Source organism: Lynx rufus, unplaced genomic scaffold (genome assembly GCF_022079265.1).
Source record: "Lynx rufus isolate CCGP_SWC_20201006 ecotype Redwood Valley unplaced genomic scaffold, mLynRuf1.p SCAF_6, whole genome shotgun sequence".
NCBI classification, from domain to species: domain Eukaryota; kingdom Metazoa; phylum Chordata; class Mammalia; order Carnivora; family Felidae; genus Lynx; species Lynx rufus.
Genome location: NW_025814878.1, coordinates 133,085,900 through 133,106,071, shown reverse-complemented (window position 1 = coordinate 133,106,071; position 20,172 = coordinate 133,085,900). Strand labels below are relative to the sequence as shown.

The 20,172-nt window shown below is 40.5% G+C and overlaps 1 protein-coding gene across 1 annotated transcript in view; it reads left to right on the top strand.

Annotated features, from left to right (window-relative positions):
- Positions 1-20,172, top strand: part of DTNBP1 (dystrobrevin binding protein 1) — a 133,286-nt gene that overhangs the window by 29,899 nt on the left and 83,215 nt on the right. Inside the window, exons 5-6 of the mRNA XM_047101540.1 lie at positions 3,366-3,498; positions 15,203-15,335. Coding sequence (XP_046957496.1) covers positions 3,366-3,498; positions 15,203-15,335 — 266 coding nt within the window. The remainder of the gene's footprint in view (positions 1-3,365; positions 3,499-15,202; positions 15,336-20,172) is intronic.

Here is a 20,172-nt window from a genome sequence, read left to right as displayed (position 1 = left end):
TGACACATTATTTTATACTCATCTTAAATTTTTTTTTTTTTTTTTTTTACTCATCTTAAATTTTAAAGCTAGTTCTTACTATATAGTCTTAAAATTCAGATGGTATCTTAGAAAATGAACAGTTGTGGTTTGTCTAGGTTTTTCTACACCTTTTTTCTTTTTCAACAAGTTCTTAAATTTTTTTTCTTACTAGCAATATATAAATGAATAGTTAATGACGTTAGGGGTTAGACTCTGAGGGCAGTTTTTAAAAGTCAGACTCTCAGTACATTATTTTCTTATTCCTATTATTGTGAAATACTTGTTTGCCTTCAAATTGAACCCTTAAGATTCATGGTTTAACAATTTGAAGTGTAAGCTGGTTAAATTAGACATGCTTCTCTGTCTTTGCAGTCCAGCGTGGCTCTCTTCTGTGGTTTCACCGAACTGCGTGTTGGAAATCCTAGTTTCTGCGCTCGCACGTTTGACCTTGGGCACCTAACCAAGTCTCTCTGTTGTTTGTTTCCTCATCTATAAAATGGCACGCATAACACCACCTATCCTGCTTACCAAACAACGTTGTTTGGCAATCACATGAAATTATGTACCCCCAAAGCGCTGAACTATTGAGTTTCATATACAGTTGGGTACTATTATTAGCTGTCTTGTCATTCGTTGGCATTCTCCTTCCAGTGTCTTCATTCTGCCTTTAGTACCCAACAGAAGGAATTTTGGAATGAAGCTGTGGGTTTGTCTTCCTGCTTAAATTTGGTTTCCTGGTGGTAGATCTGGTTTTATTCAGAACTGTTTATTTAGAGGTGGAAAAATTAGCCTTCTTGTGATCATTTCTTATCATGAAGTCAAGTTGATTGTTTTTTTAGAACCTTTTCTTTTGCCAGCATTTTTACTTCTTCCTTTCATACAGCCTTGTAGCACAAGCCCTAGAATATTAAGCACATGAGCTTCAGTGTCAGATTCCGTAGGATTGATCTCAGTCCACTCTGGCCCTTGGGAAAGTGACGTAACTTTATTACGCCTCAGTTTCCTCCTCTGTAAAATAGAGGTGATAATAGTGCTTAGTTTATAAGGTTGCTGTGTGCTCTAAGCGAGATAATGTATGTAAATCGCTTAGCACAGGGCCTGGTACACAGAAAATGCTCAAAATGTTTTAGTTTTATTACGTAATTATTGAATCCATTCAGTCTCTCATTCTTTCCAATTAAAATGGCATGTTAGTGTATTCTGATATATTTTTTCTATATTATATATATTATTTCTCATGTCCTATATTCAGAATATTGTTTTCAGTTTTCCGGAAGGCAAGAACTAGATTGTAGTTGTTTTAATATTTATGCTGCACTCTAATTTTCAGTAAGACATGGTTAATATCAAAAAATTGTTCTAGATTTTTCAGATTCACCCAATTAACCAGGATAGTTAAGCTTTAACAGACTTTGTAAAAAAAAAAAAAAAAAAAAGAAATAATAATGCACTACATACCTAGAAAAATATATTATTTATCCTCAAGTCAGCCTGTGATATAGGAATTATTTTTTCTTCTTTAGAGTTTAAAACCCAGAGCTAAAAGAATTTGGGAGACCTGCTACCAGGACATAAGCATCAAGTGGGCAGAATTTGTTCTGTTTCGTTCACCATTGTGTCCCCATAGCCCAAATAGGGAGTGGTCAGGAGAAGTTTATATGGATAAATTTTATGAACACAGATCCTTGTTTCAAGCCTCAGTTCTCTTAGTCTGGCATCACGGCTATATATATTAACATTGCTCAGCATTACTTAGACTCCTCTTAGGGATCTTTATAAAACTGGCTGGCAGTAGGCATTTAAAAAAAATTTTTTTAACGTTTTATTTATTTTTGAGAGAGAGAGAGAGAGTGCAAGCTGAGGAGAGGCACAGAGAGAGGGAGACACAGAATCCAAAGCAGGCTTCAGGCTCTGAGCTGTCAGCACAGAGCCCGACATGGGGCTTGAACTCACAAACCGTGAGACTATGACCTGAGCTGAAGTCGGATGCTTAACTGACTGAGCCACCCAGGCACCCCGACAATAGGCATTTTTAAGTAAACAAAATTAATGAGTGGTACAGCTTGAGTAAAGCTTGGTGTCACCTCTCCAGCTCAGTCTGGAGAGATGATGTGGTCTTCACTGCAGTGTGGGCTGAAAAGCAGGGGGGAGGTGTGCGAGCCTGGGGGACAGAGTGAGGAAACCAGGCAGCTTCTAACCCTCTCTGTCTGAGCTTAGTTCTTTTGTTTCCATGTTGAGAATTTCTTGAATGTTAAAATGTCGAAACCCAAGCAATCTAGCACCACGTACAAATAATTTTGCATCTAGTTTTGATATTTTATTTCTCTAAAGTTCTCTGTTACTTTAGTGAGATTCAGTAACAGTTTGTTATATTCGTGCTCTAACTGCTGAAAAATCTTAATCTTGGGATGTGTAAATTGTCTTTTTTTAAACTGTGAACTCTGATTTTCAGACAAAATTCAAATACATTTTCTGTTAGATAATGAATTTGCAGTCTTTGTATTTACTGTACTAATGTGGTCTCTTTCACAGTGCTTGCTTACCATTGGTGATGTTTTCAGAAGATGACCTCTCCTTGATCCTTCTAAATCTTATCCTAAGTCTTCTCTCTCCCACCATGTTACGACCAAAACAAAATTGTCTGGGAGAAACTGATGACTGTCATTTTTTCCACGGTCCTCAGTAAAAGAAGTTAGAATTCTTTTAGGCCGGTCTAGTATGTCACTGCCATGCTATTAGGAGCTCTTCACATCTGAATTCCTTGTTGACATAAATCCTTTTCTCCTTTTTCTGGAATTGATCACTTGCCTCAGTCATTCCTTCGTAGACAAGTACTGTTGACCTTACTTTATGCAGTACGTTCCTCTTTAAATGTAAAGTGAATCCTATATATTATAAAGGCATCAAGGAGCTTTTCTGTTAAAAAAAATTCCTTTCGTAAAGCAAATAATTACCCGGTAATTGTGTTTCGGGTTGTTTTTTGTTTTCCTTTTGGTTGTTAGTATTGGTTTTTTGATTTATTTTCCTTCTAGATTTGGATTTTCAAATACATAGTTTACTCAAAAGTAGGGTGTACTTAGAAGAGATTTCTGAGGTCATTTCTGAACTTTCTCTTCTCTGGGTAAAGATGCATGGAGACCAACAGTAATTTGAGGTTTTCTGCACTGAATATTAAGTTGGTTCTTTTCTAAGAAAGAAAACAACTTCAGTTTTCTTTAGGTTGTCCTGTTGTGGGACACCAGCAGAGGGGTTTTTAAAGCTAACGTTGAGCAACTCTCATTGTGCTGTCATTTCCTTGTGCCTGAAATCGGGTTTTGCTTTACTCTTGCTCCTCTGTGTTGCAGCTGGTGGACAGTGAGGTGGTTATGCTCTCTGCACACTGGGAGAAAAAGAAGACGAGCCTCATCGAGTTACAGGAGCAGCTACAGCAGCTTCCAGGTCTAATAGCAGATTTAGAATCCATGGCAGCAAATCTGAGTAAGTGTTAACGTTTGTGTCTGTACATGACTTGTAGGAATGAAAATAATTTGGACAGGACTCAGTATGAATTCAAAGCCTTCTAAGAATACATTACAGTCTTGGTCAACATGATTTTGTTTGGAAAAGAGTGAGTTATAGTTAATTTCATGTTCTGATTAACTGAGGATTAGGCAGGAAATGGTTTTAAAGTCCAGAAGTTATTTCTAAAATATATGCTAACGTTTTCTGCCTCAGTTCAGCCTAGGAAATATAATTTGTTGATTCTTAGAGTGACTCAGGGTTGTGTGTGACATCAGATCTCTGTTTAAAAGTATAAATGTATAGGGGCGCCTGGGTGGCGCAGTCGGTTAAGCGTCCGACTTCAGCCAGGTCACGATCTCGCGGTCTGTGAGTTCGAGCCCCGCGTCGGGCTCTGGGCTGATGGCTCAGAGCCTGGAGCCTGTTTCCAATTCTGTGTCTCCTTCTCTCTCTGCCCCTCCCCCGTTCATGCTCTGTCTCTCTCTGTCCCAAAAATAAATAAACGTTGAAAAAAAAAAAAATTTTTAAAAGTATAAATGTATAAAGTAAAAGGGGTTATAGTGACTTGTTCTGGTTGTAGAATGTCCTCTAAAAGTCATTGCTTTAAAAATGAGGTCTTCTTAGAGCTTCGTATCTTCAAATAGGTTTTTTTCCCCTCCTTGAACACTTGAGAGATGAAAGAAATCCAGTTCAATGAGGGTATCTGTTTGGCTAAATTGATACCTTGTGGAAGTTTATATGTATATATTTATAATTATATATGTAATTATAATTATAAATACATATATTGTAGTTTTCATTGTAATAAATTACACTCATATTCTTGATTTCTTGAGTTTATAATTAAAAAAATGCCTTTTTTCTTTGCCAGTGTCACATTTTAGGATAACACTGTGGCTCACTGTTTTCTAACCAAGCTTAAGATCTTAGTGAAATGTAGGAGTAGGGGTATCTACATGGGAGATCAACTTCCTGGGGCAATAACCTGATCCAGTGTTGTAGGTAAGAAGGTGAGGATACCCTATCATCTCTCCTTGTTTTTCAGTATTTTCTTAAACAAAACAAAAATGATTTACAAAGCAAATCATTAGTAAATTTGACAACAGTTTTTTGTGTGTGGATAAAATGGACCCGAATGGTATTTAGAATGCCGTTGCTGGTAACCGTAGCTAACATTTATAGCACCTGTTATATGTCAGACATTGGTAGGTGCTTTACAAACATTATCTTTAATCCTTACATGAAACCTTTGAAAGTAGCTATTATTATCCCATTTGACAGCTAAGGAAAGTAAGACTTGGAGAGACTCTGGCTCACTCAGGGTCACGCAGTTCAATGAGATGTGGATGCAGGATCCCCGTCACAGCGATGACGCCCTCAGTAGGGATGACAGTTCGGAAGCTGTCAGTAGCCTCTTGGACTGACTATTCTTAAGTCTCTGGCTGTTACAGAGCTCTTCTGGTGGTAGTGTTTTGTGATTTCCGAAGGCAGGGCATGAAAAAGCAATTCTGGTCTTAAGAGAAATGTCAAATAGCTGTGGTTGCCCTCTGCCTGACTTCCCTCTTGTGGGGATAGTAATGATCCTTGTCCGGCCTTTGATGGCTGACTATAGAAATAGTCTCCAAGATATTTGGAATTTTCTTCTTAGCCTCTTTCTTTTGGCTTATCTTCCTGTATCTAACAGAGTCATTTGCTGTTTATTGCTTGTGTGTATGTCTTTGCAGATAGGATAACCTTCCTTCTTTTTTTCCTAGCTGGGAGTACATTCTGTTCATAGATGTTCTTTGTTCGATAGCACTTTCCTGATTAAATGCATTTTGCTGCAATTCTAATTATTCTTGTAGTTAATTCTGCTTGGGAAATGCAGTTTACAGGCGTCTTTCTTAAAATAGAATATACAGACATACCTCAAGACATTGTGGGTTTGGTTCCAGACCACTGCAATAAAGCAAATATTGTAATAAAATGAGCCAAATGAATTTTTTGGTTTCTCAGTGTATATAAAAGTTGTTTTACACTACACTATAGTCTATTAAGTGTGAAAAAGCCTCATGTCTAAAAAAATAGCGTACGTACTTTAATTAAAAAATACTTTTGCTAAAATACGCCAACCATCACCTGGGCTTTAAGTGAGTCATAATCTTTCTGGTGGCTCTTGCCTCCATGTTGATGGTCAGGTTGGTGCCTGCTGAAGGTGGGGTGGCTGTGGCAAGTTCTTAAAATAAGACAGTAATGAGGTTTGCGGCATTGATTGGCTCTTCCTTTCATGAATGATTTCTCTGTAGCAGGTGATGCCGTTTGATAGCCTTTCACCCACAATAGAACTTCTTTCAGAACTGGAGTCCGTCCGCTCAGACCCTGCCGCTGCTTGATCAGCTAGGTTTATGTGACATTCTACATCTTCTGTTGTCCTTTCGACAGTCTTCCCAGCATCGTCCCCGGGAGTAGATTCCAGCTCGAGAAACAGCTTTCGTTGCTCATCCATAAGAAGCATCTCCTCATCAGGTTTTATCGAGGTGGCGGCCATTCAGTCCCGTCTTCAGGTTCCACTGCTAATTTCAGTTCTCTTGCTTTTTCTCCCACATCTGCAGTTACTTCCCATACAGATGGCTTGAACTGCTCCAAGTCTTCCATCGGGGTTGGAGTTACTTTCTTCCAAACTCTTGTTCATGTTGATATTTTGACCTCTTCCTATGAATCATGAATGTTCTTAGTGGAACCTGGAAGGGTGACTTCTTTGTTGAAGATTTCCAATTTGCTTTGCCCAGGTCCATCAGAGGAATCACTATCTATGGCAGCTACAGCCTTGTGAAATGGATTCCTTAAATACTAAGACTTGAAGGCCACAATGACTCCTTGATCCATGGGCTGCAGAATGGGTGTTGTGTCAGCAGCATGAAAACAACACTAATCCCCTAGTCCACCTCCATCTGAGCTCTTGGGTGACCAGGTACATGGTCAATGAGCAGTAATATTTTGAAAGGAATCTTTTTTTCCTGAGCAGTAGTCTCCACAGGGGGCTTAAAATGTTCAGCAAACCATGTGGTAAACAGATTTGCTGTCATCCAGGCTTTATTGTTCCCTTTAGAGAGCCCAGGCAGAGTAGATCTAGCATAATTCTTAAGGGCCCTAAGAGTTTTGCTGCGGACTGGCTTCAGCTTAGAGTCAGCAGCTGCATTACCCCTAACAAGAGAGTCAGCCTGTGCTTTGAAGCCGGGCATTGACTTCTGTCCAGCTCTGAAAGTCCTAGATGGCAGCATCTTCCAATTGAAGGCTGTTTTGTCTACACTGAAAATCTGTTGGTTAGTGTAGCCACCTTCATTAACTACCTTAGTTGGACCTTCTGGAGAACTTCCTGAGCTTCCAGTCAGCACTATCTGGTTCACTTTGCTCTTTTGTGTAGTGGAGACGACTGCTTTCCTTAAACCTCATGAACCAACCTCTGCTAGCGTCAGATGTTCCTTCTGCAGCTTCCTCACCTCTCTCAGCCTTCATAGACCTGAAGAGAGTCAGCGCCTGGTTCTGAATTAGGCTTTGGCTTAAGGCGTGCTGTGGCTGATTCGATCTGTCCAGACCACTAAAACTTTCTCCATGTGGGCAATAAGACCATTTGACTTTTTTGTCGTTCATGGGTTCATTAGAGTAGCACTGTTCATTTCCTTTGAGAACTTTTTCTTTGCATTCACAACTTGGCTGACTGCTTCGTGCAAGAGGCCTAGCTTTCAGCCTGTCTCAGCTTTTGGCATGCCATCTTCACTCAGCTTAATCATTTCTAGCTTTTAAAAAAAAAAAATTTTTTTTTCTTTAATGTTTATTCATTTTTGAGACACAGAGACAGAGAGCAACGGGGGAGGGGCAGGGAGGGGCAGAGAGAGAGGGAGACACGGAATCCGAAGCAGGCTCCAGGCTCTGAGCTGTCAGCCCAGAGCCTGATGCGGAACTTGAACCCACAGACTGCGAGATCATGACCTGTAGCTTTTGATTTAAAGAGAGATGTGTGAGTCTTTCCTTTCACTGAAACGCTTGGAGGCCATTGTGCAGTTACTAATTGGCCTCATTTCAGTATTGTTTCTCAGGGAATAGGGAGGCTCCAAGGGAGGGGGAGAGATAGGGGATTGGCCGGTTGGTGGAACAGTCAAAACACACACGACATTTGTCAGTTAGTTCAATTAGGTGCGCCGTCATCATGGGTGTGGTTCGTGGCATCCCAGAACAATGACAATAGTAACATTGAAGATTACTGATCACAGATCACCCACAAAATCATAAAAAAGTTTGAAATATGACGAGAAGTGCCAAAATGTGACATGAACACATGAAGTGAGCAAATGCAGTTGGAAAATTAGCACCAGTAAACTTGCTTAAAGCAGGGTTGCCACAGACTTTGAGTTTGTAAAAAAGCACAGTACCTGCAAAGCACAACAAAGTGAAGCTCAATAAAACACGCGGTGCTTGCCTTGAGGTCTTGAAGAGGGAAGTCTGTTTGCTTAGAAGATACCTCTTGGGGCACCTGGGTGGCTCAGTCGGTTGAGCGACCAACTTCGGCTCAGGTCATGATCTCACAGTTTGTGAGTTCGAGCCACGCGTCGGGCTCTGTGCTGACAGCTCGAAGCCTGGAGCCTGCTTCAGAGTCTGTGTCTCCCTCTCTCTCTGACCTTCCCCGTTCATGCTCTGTCTCTCTCTGTGTCAAACATAAATAAACCTTAAAAATTTTTTAAAAAGAAGATACCTCTGAAGTCTGGCTGGTTGGTTTTTATACATACTGCTAGTCTGAATTACCATTAGCATTTGAAGCATGCTGTCTTTGGTTTTTACTATATTGCAGTTTTTTGTCTGATATTGATCCTTAGTAATGAACGACTAACTGTGGCACAGATAGCTGGTCAAATCTGGGAGTTCAGAGGCCTAGTATTTGTTGGCCTAGAATTGTTGGCCACAGAGAGTGTTTTGAAATTGAGACTTTTAGATAAGTAACTTAAACTTCTTGGAATGGGTGCTGATACTCTTTACAATAGGAAAATATCTTAAAGCCAGATTTGGTGGGCAGAGTCGTGTAAACATGTATCTAGATCATTAAGGTATTTTATGAAGTCATTTTAAGGAGTTTATGTATCATTCTTAGATATTGGAAACACTGCTGTAAATGTTTGCTCATATGTTACTGGATTCTTTTATTTTTTGGTAGCCTCAAAAAAGTAAAATCTCTCTTACCACCTGAACACTTTGATATGTTACAAAGCTTAAATAGTTAAGCAATAGTAAAAAAGTTTGAAAAACTAAGAGGGACTAACTGACCTGTATACAGTCACAGGATTCCCCTAACTTCTTTGAACCTTGTGCTTTGTTGCTGTCAGATCTAACATCACATCCAATCAGTCCCTCCATCTTCCAGGCCACACAGCGCTTTTAGTCTTGCTTTGCTTTCTAGGGCATCTAGAGATGCTTATTACAGAGTAACAGATTTACATGATGGGAGAGATTTGAACCTTTGATGATGCTTTTAGCTCCCTTATCCTATTGCTTAATACATACGACTTCGGATTACATGATCCCTTGGGAATTGTGAAGTGAGAATGGATAATTCCTTCATTTTTTTTCTTTTTTCAAATGGATTGTGATCCCTTCATCTTACATAAGCCTGTGTAATAGATAATTAGTGGTAGTTTGTCATTTAAAAAGGAAATGATAAATACTGGGAACTGGAAAATAACGGCTGTGGACTAGTCTCAGACCTAGGTTTGGATCCCAGTTCGCAACTTCCTGTGAGACCCATGCAGGTTTCTTGGCTGCTCCAAGCTTGCTTCTTTGTCTGCAGAAAGAGAATGAGAGTACCTGCCTCCGAGGGCAGTCGGAGGGTTGAATGAGATGACACGTGTAAATATAGCACTCCACTCCATGCTTAGCACCAATGTGGCTTCTACTGTGAGCCATGGGCTGTTTGTAGGCTCTGGGAATACAGCACTGACCAACACTGGGTGCCCCCCATCGAGATGCTGACTTTCTAGGGGCGCCTGGGTGGCTTAGTCGGCTAAGCGTCCAACTCTTGATTTTGGATCAGGCCGTGATCTCATGGCTCATGGGATCAAGCCCTGAGTTGGTCTGTGTGCTGATAGCACAGAGCCTGCTTGGGATTCTCTCTCCGCCCCCCGCCCCCCGCCCCCCGCCCCCCGTCCCTACCCTGCTCGTGCTTTCTCTCTCTAAATAAACAAATAAACATTAAAAAAGAAAAGATACTGACGTTCTAGCAGAAGTCTCTCTCTAGCCTTTGAATTTACAAAACCCCTGTTCTTTGACAGAAGGGTTCGGATAGATGTTATGCAATTTAGCTTGTCCTGTAAAACTGTGTAGAATGCAGTCACGGCATGAAATGTGTTGATGAACAGGGTAGCATTCTGAACATTGAGAGATCATGTATAAGGAGACAAATGGAATGTTGTCAGCCAGATTCTGTACACGTTCTTCTGAAATAACCACAGCATGCCTTTTATCCTAAAACTGGTAAAATGTTTGAAAAGTATTTGTTGAATTCTCTTGAACTTCCACTAGAGGGAAGCCTAACCCTATTCCTTTATTGAAGTTTAAAATGTTAAGGGCTCGTCTGAGTTTTCACTGTTGCTTAGTTTATTTTCAGTGACCTACTTTGAAAAGACTGTTCTCGTCATCCAGAAGAATTTGTGAATTCTTCGATAACAAAGTGCTGTAAGAGAGTGACAGCCATATACTGAGCTTCTGTCTTTCTTTTGCTCCGACCTAACCTGATAACGTTGTTTTGCTTTCTTTTTACAAGTTGAGAGGGCGTCTGGCAGGGAGACTGCCACAGCTGCAAGTGTTCCGTGAACTAGATTATTTCATTGTTCAGGTTATTTCTGAGATTAGACCAATCAAGAGGCATATTAACTCTCTTCAGACACCTTTTCATGTACTACAGAGACCTCGTTTGTTCCATAATGGCTTTTGCAAATTAACGCACTTTTTAAAGTTCCTCGTTACCATACTGTCACTGCCGTATTATCTTAGTACATAAAAGAGTAATGGAAGCATTTGAAGAATCTTTCAAGTCTTTTAGTACCTGGCCTCTGTGACCTCTGGGTTTGCAACCAAAGAAGATTTCTTTCTTCCTTGAGGCTAATTAGTGTGTTAGAAAAGTAATCACTAAGTATGAAATCATTTTAGTGTGCCAGCCCATTCTTTGTATATCAGTGGTTCTGCTGCAGATAATACGTATTTGAGACAAATGGCACAAAGAAAAATTCCAAAGAGAATCGCTCTTCCTCTGGGACCACCTCCCCACAAAGATTTGTGAAGCTCTTTCCTGCACAGCTGTCAGGCATTCCCACGTGGCTTTTCACAATAAAACTCCACCTATCTTTTCCACTGATCACTAAGTGAGACATATGCTGTTGTTACAGTGAGCAAAACGGTCAAGTCTGAGCTTCTTGTCGAGGTATGTTTGTGTCTGTGGAGGCCTGCTTGTGTTTTTATGTACACACGTTCTCTATGTGATACATTTCGTAATGGGAAATGAGAAGGCTGTGACAGGGGCGTTCAGCTTCTGCCATTTAGGTGTAGTATACGATATTCAGAGGACATCATCCTGTATATGCTTGTCATTATCACTTAAAGGGTTTTTTTTTTTAAGTTTTTAATTGATTTTTGTCAGTACAGTGGATCTATGTTTGATTACTGATTTCAAGCCTGTTAAGAATTAAAATGGAAAATTCCCATTGCTTCTACTGTTGTAGCTCACTGATTTGGGCCTTATGTGACATACTGATGACAAAGTGTCATCGTGTTGTCTAATGTTTTCTAAGTACTCTGCCCATGTTTAATTTATTCTTTTTACAAAATTTAGCATAGCCTTCCAATATTTAAGTTAGAGGAACATGAATCATGCATTTGCTTTTTTGGTTATTATTTTATGTTTTGGTGGGATAGAATCATTCTTAGTTGAGGGGCGCCTGGGTGGCGCAGTCGGTTAAGCGTCCGACTTCAGCCAGGTCACGATCTCGCGGTCCGTGAGTTCGAGCCCCGCGTCGGGCTCTGGGCTGATGGCTCAGAGCCTGGAGCCTGTTTCCGATTCTGTGTCTCCCTCTCTCTCTGCCCCTCGCCCGTTCATGCTCTGTCTCTCTCTGTCCCAAAAATAAATAAACGTTGAAAAAAAAAAAATTAGAATCATTCTTAGTTGAATTTGGTTTATATCCTTTGTATTAGGGGATACAAAGATACAAACATATAATTATTACCCGTAAGGCCCTCACTGATTCCTGAGAGAGAGGTTAGTACACAAATGTTTGTATAATATCAGAACATAAGTTCTGTGTAAGGGTCAAAGATGTGTGGAAGCTCAGAGGAAGAGAGAGCCCTGCAGCCCAGAGGAGGAGTAGCACCACCCCCGTCCCCCGCCCTGGACCCCCCAGCCTGCAAGGGGAGCACGAGGTTGGGCAGTAGAGACAAGCAGAGGCATCTCAGGGGGACAGGTGGAGTCAGCGAGACAGGAATATGAACGACTCATCTTGGAGTGATGAGTGGTCCTGAAGGTAAGAAGTGGTGAGACTGGAAAAGTAGGTTGTGGCCCTGGGAGGGGTGGGGTTATAGATTTCCGGGTACTAAGTTAAGGAGTTAAACTGGATTCTTAAAGCGCTCGGGAGCCTTTAACTTTCCAAAGGAGAGAACATAAATATGGGTTTGATGGTAGCAATAAAATGGCCCCCGAGTCTCCCAAGTGTTCTAGATCTAGATTTGCCATTCAGAAACATAACGACAGGATGCTGTCATCCAATTAGGAAGGACATATGGTTTGTTTGTTTCTTATATAGTAGTTCCAGGTTGGTACTAAATCAGTCACATGTTTCACTTGGTGGCTATTTTATTAAACCAAGTATGATCTGGGGTGGTAAGTTTCATATGTATCTAGAAGAGAATTTCTCTCCATGAGAAATTAATTGGCCTGCCTGGGAATCAAATCATTTCATTCAAGTTCCCAGCCTCATTAGCTCTATAGCCAACGAACAGAGCTAGACTCTAAATAGAAATTGCCAGCTGTCCCCCCTCCCCTCCAAAATTATATATATACACACACACACACACATATGTATATGTATATATCTTCAAATACAGAATAATTATTGCTTCCATTACTTATTTTCTTTTTAGCAAAATCATTTGAAATTCAGTCCTCCTCACTTAAAAGGGATCTTAAGTCTAACAACATGGTTTAGAGTATAATTTATAGGTATTTAAGTTTGCTAGAAAAAAATGAAACTTATTGATTTTTGGGGGGGGGGGATCTTTTAGATCCATAGGTGTTTACAACATGATCATTACTGGTCTACAAAATTACTAGTTTTAAATGACCTTTGCAAAACTTAGCTAATTTTTATACATTTTTTCCCTGCATTTTTTATAGTCAGTTTTAAATTACTTACTGTCAAATGCTAAGTTAGGTATACTTTGTATTTATATTTATCTGTAAGTATACAGTATTTATATACTTTACCCCCCTGGACCCTTTTGACATCTTTGCAAGATGTGAGTTGTTAGCCCTTTTTTCACTGATGAGATGTCTCCCCTCATCCGTCAGGAGCAGAGCTGGGTTTCCAAGCTATGCTTCAAAGCCCTACTCCTGACCAGTCCCCTGTAAGCTAAGGATGACAAGGTAACGTGCACGATGCTGTAGGAACCGAGTAGCTTAGAGTTAAATGGATTCCATATTAAATTTAATTATTCTAGTTCTTATCACTAATCAAAGTGAAATAGCCGTTTAAATAATCCTATTAGCTATGATCCCCTTTTAAGACCCTGTCAAGCTGGTTATAACAGAATGAGCTGAATATTGCTTCTTCAGGGCCAGTAGTACCAGCTCTGACACTAAGGCTCCTATTAATTTTTCCATTTAGTGTAATAACAGAAAATAATTTAAACAGCAATGAATATAATAACATTATTTTGCTTGTTTTCCCCCCATAAATTCACTATGTACTGTTCAAATCATTATTGAAAATCTCAGATTCAATTCCTCATTGATTGACACTTAGAGTTTGCATATTGTTCGAGGTAAGGCTTTCCATAATCATATATATTAACAGTCTTTTGTAGCCCCTGAAGATACATTCAAAACTGTTATGAACTGCATTATCATCAGCCCTTTGCAGACTTCCCAGTGCTTGACAGTGTATCAATATAAGTCAGTACCTAAAATGTCTTTGAAGAGGAGTGCTAAACTGTCATCACGTTTGTACTTTTCAGTAACATTTTATTTTCCACCCCAAATTCGTGTCTTTAAGCCCTAAGCCTTACCAAATAGAAGAGGGAGGTTTTATAGATAGCATAGATATTTAGTCAGATCTTTGGATCAAAGATTAATGACACAAACAGGCCAAAATTTGCATCCTAATAAACCTAGAACTGCAAGTTGAAATTTGAGGAGTTTGCTTCCAACCCAGACGCCAACAAAGCTTATTTGGAAAGTCCTCAAAGTCTAGTGGCTACGTGAAGGAATTCGATGCACAGAAATTATAACTGGAGAGCGGCACAGCCAGCTTACTCCTTGTCTGCTGCCCCTTGCCTTCCCCACTGGGCGGCTGTGACTTCCAGATTTGGGAGTCAGTCTCTTGCTGGACCTTTCCCTCACTCTTCGTCATCTGTGTTAGAGGCCACTCTTTTGAGTTTCCCGAGCATCGCATGCCTCGCTCTGCCAGGCCATGTTGTCTCTGAAATATGTCTCCCCTCTACTTTAAGCTTGAGGGGCACAAGGACTGTCTTTTTCATCTCTGTATCACAGGATCTGGCGCATGTAGTATTTGGTAAGTGGCCGCAGTGCTGTTTGGGTTCTAACATCTTTGACGTCTAAAACTTCTCTGCTGTCTGAGAAGACAACCGGATTCTCCCTTCGGCAGCTATGAAGTCTTGGTTCACTTGGTCCCCTATTAATTCAAAATGACTGTTGTGTAAGAGAGACTCGGTTCTGATTCCCAACTGCCCTTCAGTAGCTAGGTGACCTTGTGCAAGGCGGTGAATTAATTTCTGCAGACTTTGGTCTTGAATCTTTTAAATGAAGGATGTGACTGCATAATCTCCGTGTTCCGGTGAAGCGGAGAGCTCTGTGGCCTTAGAGGCACAGTAGAGACCGGTGGACTGGTGGGCAGAGCTGCCTCTTCCCCACCACCCACGACCTGTGCTTACTGAGCACCTGTCCCTTCTCTGCCGTGACTTGTGAAGATTGACGTATATCATTTGCCAAGGCAAAACAAGTGCTCTGCTCACGTAACTTAGAATCTCGAATTTTAAATCACGCTTGGTATAATTTGTGTTAATTCTAATTTGCCATATTCTCATTTGAAAATTGATTATTCACATGTGGTAGATGGGATCATTAGGATATCACATGAGATAAATCACAATGCTCTCTGTTGCCTCCTCATCCTGGTTAATAGCGTATTTAAAGTGTGTTGGAAAATTACGTCTTGGAAATGAAATCTAAAAAGAAGCTCCAGACAATTGGAAGTGTATTTTAAAGTGGGTCAGTGTGTTTTATTTTGCTTCAAGAAAGCTTAACAAAGAATCTTAAATAAAGGCAAACCAATTTCAGCTTTTAACTTTTGGACATTTTTTTCTTTCTTTTCTCCATGATCGAGGATTCTGATTGTTTTTGTTTTTGTTTTATTTGGACCTTATGTACTTTCAGCTCATTTAGAGGCTAGCTTTGAGGAAGTAGAAGACCACCTGCTGAATCTGGAGAATTTATGTGGACAGTGTGAATTAGAAAGATACAAACATATGCAGTCCCAACAATTGGAAAATTACAAGAAAAAGAAGAGGTGAGTTTACAAAATTGGTCAACAGTATTCATTTTACGTGCTGTTCTTTGTAAGTTTGGGCTGATGAAAGACAAAGGTCGCAACTTGTAAAGCTCATTAATAAGCTTTCCAGAACATGACATATACATACATATGAATTTTGGTACCCCTGTCTGTTGCCATTTTATGGAGATGGGCTCTGGAAAGCTAAGGAGAGGATAATTGGGTCGCCTGGGTGGCTCAGTCGGTTAAGTGGCCAACTCTTGATTTCGCCTCAGGTCACGATCTCATGGGTTCTTGAGTTCGAGCCCCGCATCAGGTTCTGCTCTGACGTTGTGTGGAGCCTGCCTCAGATCCTCTGTCTCCCCTCTCTCTGCTCCTTGCCCCCTCGAAAATAATAAGTAAACATTAACAAAATTAAAAAATGAGAGGGGAGCAGAGCAACAGGCAAAGCTTTCCCAGAAAGCAGGAGCCCTGACCTCATTTTCTCCCAGTGGCATATCTGGAACTGCCTTTTTCCTTTTCTTTCTTTTCTCCTCCTTTATTATTAGAGCAGGAAGAAAAGGAATCAGAGCCCGGGCTGTGGAAGGAGATTCGTTGGGTTTGAATCTCTGCTTTGTCACATTCTGGCTGTGAGACCTGAAGCAAGTTATTTGATCTCTTAGCCTCGATGTCACCAGCTTGTAGTGAGGATAATAATATACCAGCTTCATTGGGTTCTTGTGAGGATTAAATGAGGTAGTAGTTATCAAGTGCAGAAAGTGCTCTGTAAGTATTAGTTATAATCAGGATTGTTGTCATTGGGCTGATGTGAACTAGATGCAGGAGAGAAGCCCCAGGGTGACAGCTTGTGGAACCAGCTACAGCGTCCCATGCAGTGCCACCTGGGATAGTGTTGGAAGGTCCACGGGCAGTCCACGGTAGCCGACAAGAGTGCCCGAGACAGTCCGCCGTCTGCCCTGTGCAGAACAAGGAGTGGAGCTTTGAGGGGGTTTGTGATAGGTGCAAGGAGACAGAAGTCATGGGGTTGGAGTCAGGCTTAGGTCGAAGAGCAGACATAGAGGGAAAGGGAGAAAGATGGGTTAGGCGGAGCACCCTATTGATTTTAAGATTATTGATAAATTGAGGGGTGCCTGGGTGGCTCAGTCGGTTGAGCGTCCGACTTCGGCTCAGGTCACGATCTCATAGCTCGTGAGTTCGAGCCCCGCATTGGGCTCTGTGCTAACAGCTCGGAGCCTGGAGCCTGCTTCGGATTTTGTGTCTCTCTCTGTGCCTCTAACCCACTCGTATCCTGTCTCTGTCTCTCTCAAAAATAAACAAACATTAAAAAAAACACTTAAAAGGTTATTGATAAATTGAGTAGTTCTGGATCTAGGGTGTGGTGATTATAGGAGGAGGGTGTTGTTGACACCCACAGCAAGTGCTGTTCACTGGAGTGCAGGAAGTAAGAAGGGGAAGCTGATATATAGGTACTGTAGATTATCACACTGATGTCATGGTTTTCTAGAATAATGCCGAGGGATAGAGCAGAGATGAAAACTGAGTATTCAGAAATTTTCAGTCAGGTCCTTGTGTTCCATCCTAGGGATGGGTTTTAAGTGTTACTGAACCATAAGGATCACCTGGGTGGTGTTTAACATGGAGACTCCTGGACTCCATCATTGGACCGTCCCAGTGCCAAAGGAAATTCCAGCGGTTTTGCTGTAGACAAGCATTCCAGGTGATTCTGATATGCGCACTTCAGGGAGAGACCTTTTGAGAGACAACCAGGAGGAGGTGGGATTGGGTTGTGTGCAAGCTCTAAGTGGAAGGGCTTCAAAAGGAGCTCCGGGGGGGCTGTGAATAAAATTGTTTGCAGAAGTTTGTAAGTGTATGAATTTTTCTGGAGGTGCTTTCTGTAAATTGCATTTGCCTACATAGATTACCAGAGTGTAGGTGGCAGCATTGAGTATGGAGTCCTTGTCAGAGAAGTGACTTTGGAAGGAGTGGGTGAGTACTGGGACCCAGGGGGTTTCAGACTGAAGCACTGGGGCAGGAGAGATGAAGAACTTTCCCTCAAGAACAATAGAGCAGGGGCGCCTGGGTGGCTCAGTCGGTTGAGCGTCCGGCTTTGGCTCAGGTCATGATCTCACAGTTTGTGGGTTTGAGCTCCGCGTCAGGCTCCGTGCTGACAGCTCAGAGCCTGGAGCCTGCTTCGGATTTTGTGTCACCCTCTCTGTCTGCTCCTCCCCCACTCGTGCTCTGTCTCTCTCTCTCTCCCTCTCTCAAAAATAAATAAACATTAAAAAAAAAATTAAAAAAAAAAACAATGGAGCAGAGTTAGAGATGGTTCAGCTGGTCTACAATTTTAAATGGAAAAGTAGGGAAATACTCTGTTGTGAGGATGTTAATCATATAACTTAAGTTTATTATAACACAGGTTTCAAGGAGCCTGGTAGGAAGGCTTAGAATTTTGAAAGGACATTTTTGCTGGAAGTTGGGCAGTTTGGGTGCAGGTCATGTGACCCTAGGAGTTACATGGCTTCTCCATCTGTAAAATGGGGAAAACAATAGGACATTATAGGGTTATTTTAAGGATTCAGTTGGTGTAGTGCTTAGAATAGTGCTTGGCACACGGTAGGTGCTATGTCGGGTGGCCAGTGCTGGCTGACTTATAGGAGTACTTGTTCAACTGTGAGTAGATGGGTATTCCGTATTTTTATGCCGTTATGTTTTGTAGCTACTTGAACACAAGAATTATATGAGCATTGTGGTTTTTCTATCCATATGCATTATGATTATTTGAAACACCTTATGTGATACTTTAATATGTAAAATTAAATTTCAGGTTTTCCTAAGTTGGTTAGACAGAAGAAAGTAATACAATGTGGAACAGTGAGATTTTATATCATTCTTTTCTTCACTTTCACCTAGTGACTTAAATATATTTTAATTAGTGCATTCTAATTTATATATTATAAAACGAAAATTAACTTTAGTGTTTGGAGAGCAGCATCACCTGTCATTTAAATGAAAGCCAAAGTGCACTGAACAGGTCCATTTCACGTAATTGAAATGACAGAGTATTCGTCTTTCAAGAGGTAGAATTGTGTAGTACCAAGAGTGTGAGAGGACCCAAGTCCTGACTTCCATCAGTTACCAGCTTGGGCGCAAGCCATTCTTCCTTTTGTGTGTTATCCTGTTGTAAAGCTTTCCTTAATCTGGAACCTTCTTGATTAGCGTCTGAAAGCCTTCTAAACAAAAATTACCCCTTTTTAATAAACTTAGATGTGATAAACAGATTCGTTGGTAAGCGCCTGTTACTCTGAAATACCTAGGAAAAAATAGCCTGGCTATGAGGACTCCAGTTTATAATCAGTGGCTTGAAATCTACAGGTAAAATAATGGTAAATATTTCATACTCTGACAGGCCAAATTTTTAAAACTTACAAAATTACTTTCTATTTCTCAAGGACAGCATCAAGTTAATGTAAAATGCCTTAACAGTTAAACCTAAGTTTTTTGGTGAGAAATTTCAAAGGTGAGAAGTTTAAATTAACTTGTACTTTGAGTTTCTGAGACTTTGTCTAAAAAAAAAATTATATATACAGGTATTTATCTGTTAATACTTAATAGTATCTTTATAAAGTATCTATTAATAAGTGCCAAAGTATTTTGTATCTAATTGTCTAGTGACAGTGCCTTGTGATTTAAAGTCTTTTTTAATCCTGAAATGATGATTACTATGGCTTTAATTCAAAATTATTAACAGAAATACAGTTTGTTTTGGTTATTGTGGAAAGTTCTTGAAGACCTAAGCTTGAATTTCTCCTCTGCTATTTGCTGCCTGTATGACCTTTTGCACATGACTGATCTTTGGCTTCCCTATCTGTAGCGATAATGATCCTTTCTTGCAGGGTTATGGAAGATAAGAGACAGTTTTGTTTTGTTTTAAGGGCCAAATAAAAGCCTTGCACATTTAACTCACAGAATCACTCATAATTCTCAGTTCTAGTTAACTTTCTAAATAAAATAGTGGAAATGTTGAGTATGAAACATTGCTCAATACTATTTATAAACTGTCATCTTTCTGAAACCTTTAACCTATTTTAATAAGCATATAAAAAGATGAAGTCTTTTTTTCAAAGAAATTGTTTTTGAAGCAATATATGTAGTCAAGCTATACACACACAGACACACGCATACCTGTATACCTAAATACATATAGTTGATTAATTCTTGGTGGTAGGAGAAATAATTTGTTTGGATTGACAACACTGAGAAAGTAGAGCAGTTTTATGCAGTCAAGATTCAGATTGATCAAAATCGTCTTTTAAATAACCATGTACAACATTTATTATTCAGAGATGTTTTATTTATATTTTAGCTTCTTGGTTACTTCAATCTTGTATCAAAACTGGGAATGTGATGAAGGCTGCTGTAATGACACCAAAGTAGTTTAAATTGATACAGATCTTCCATGTAACACCATGGGTTGAACACAGTCACTTGCTTTCACTGTAACTTTACAGAAACTTTACTTTTTAAAGTTACAGTTCAGACGAACAGAAAGACTGTAAGAGGAAGTGGCAGCAGATAAGAGACGTTATCAACATTCTGGAAAACAGGAAGATAAACGAGGAGCAGTAGCTGACAGCGGGGCAGGGAGGGGTGTAGAAGGGCCCAGACGTGAAGCATCTGGTGTGTCCCATGGGATTCTAGAAGGGCTCACGAAATGAAGGCACCTGGAACCTTGTGTTGGAAGTACACATGTGGAGACGATACCCCCCTCCTCTGCTCAGCCTCATGGTCACCCCAGCCCCAGCTCATCAAGCCACATAAGGTTGTTCCTGAGAGGCCCCAGACTTCGAGTCTAGAC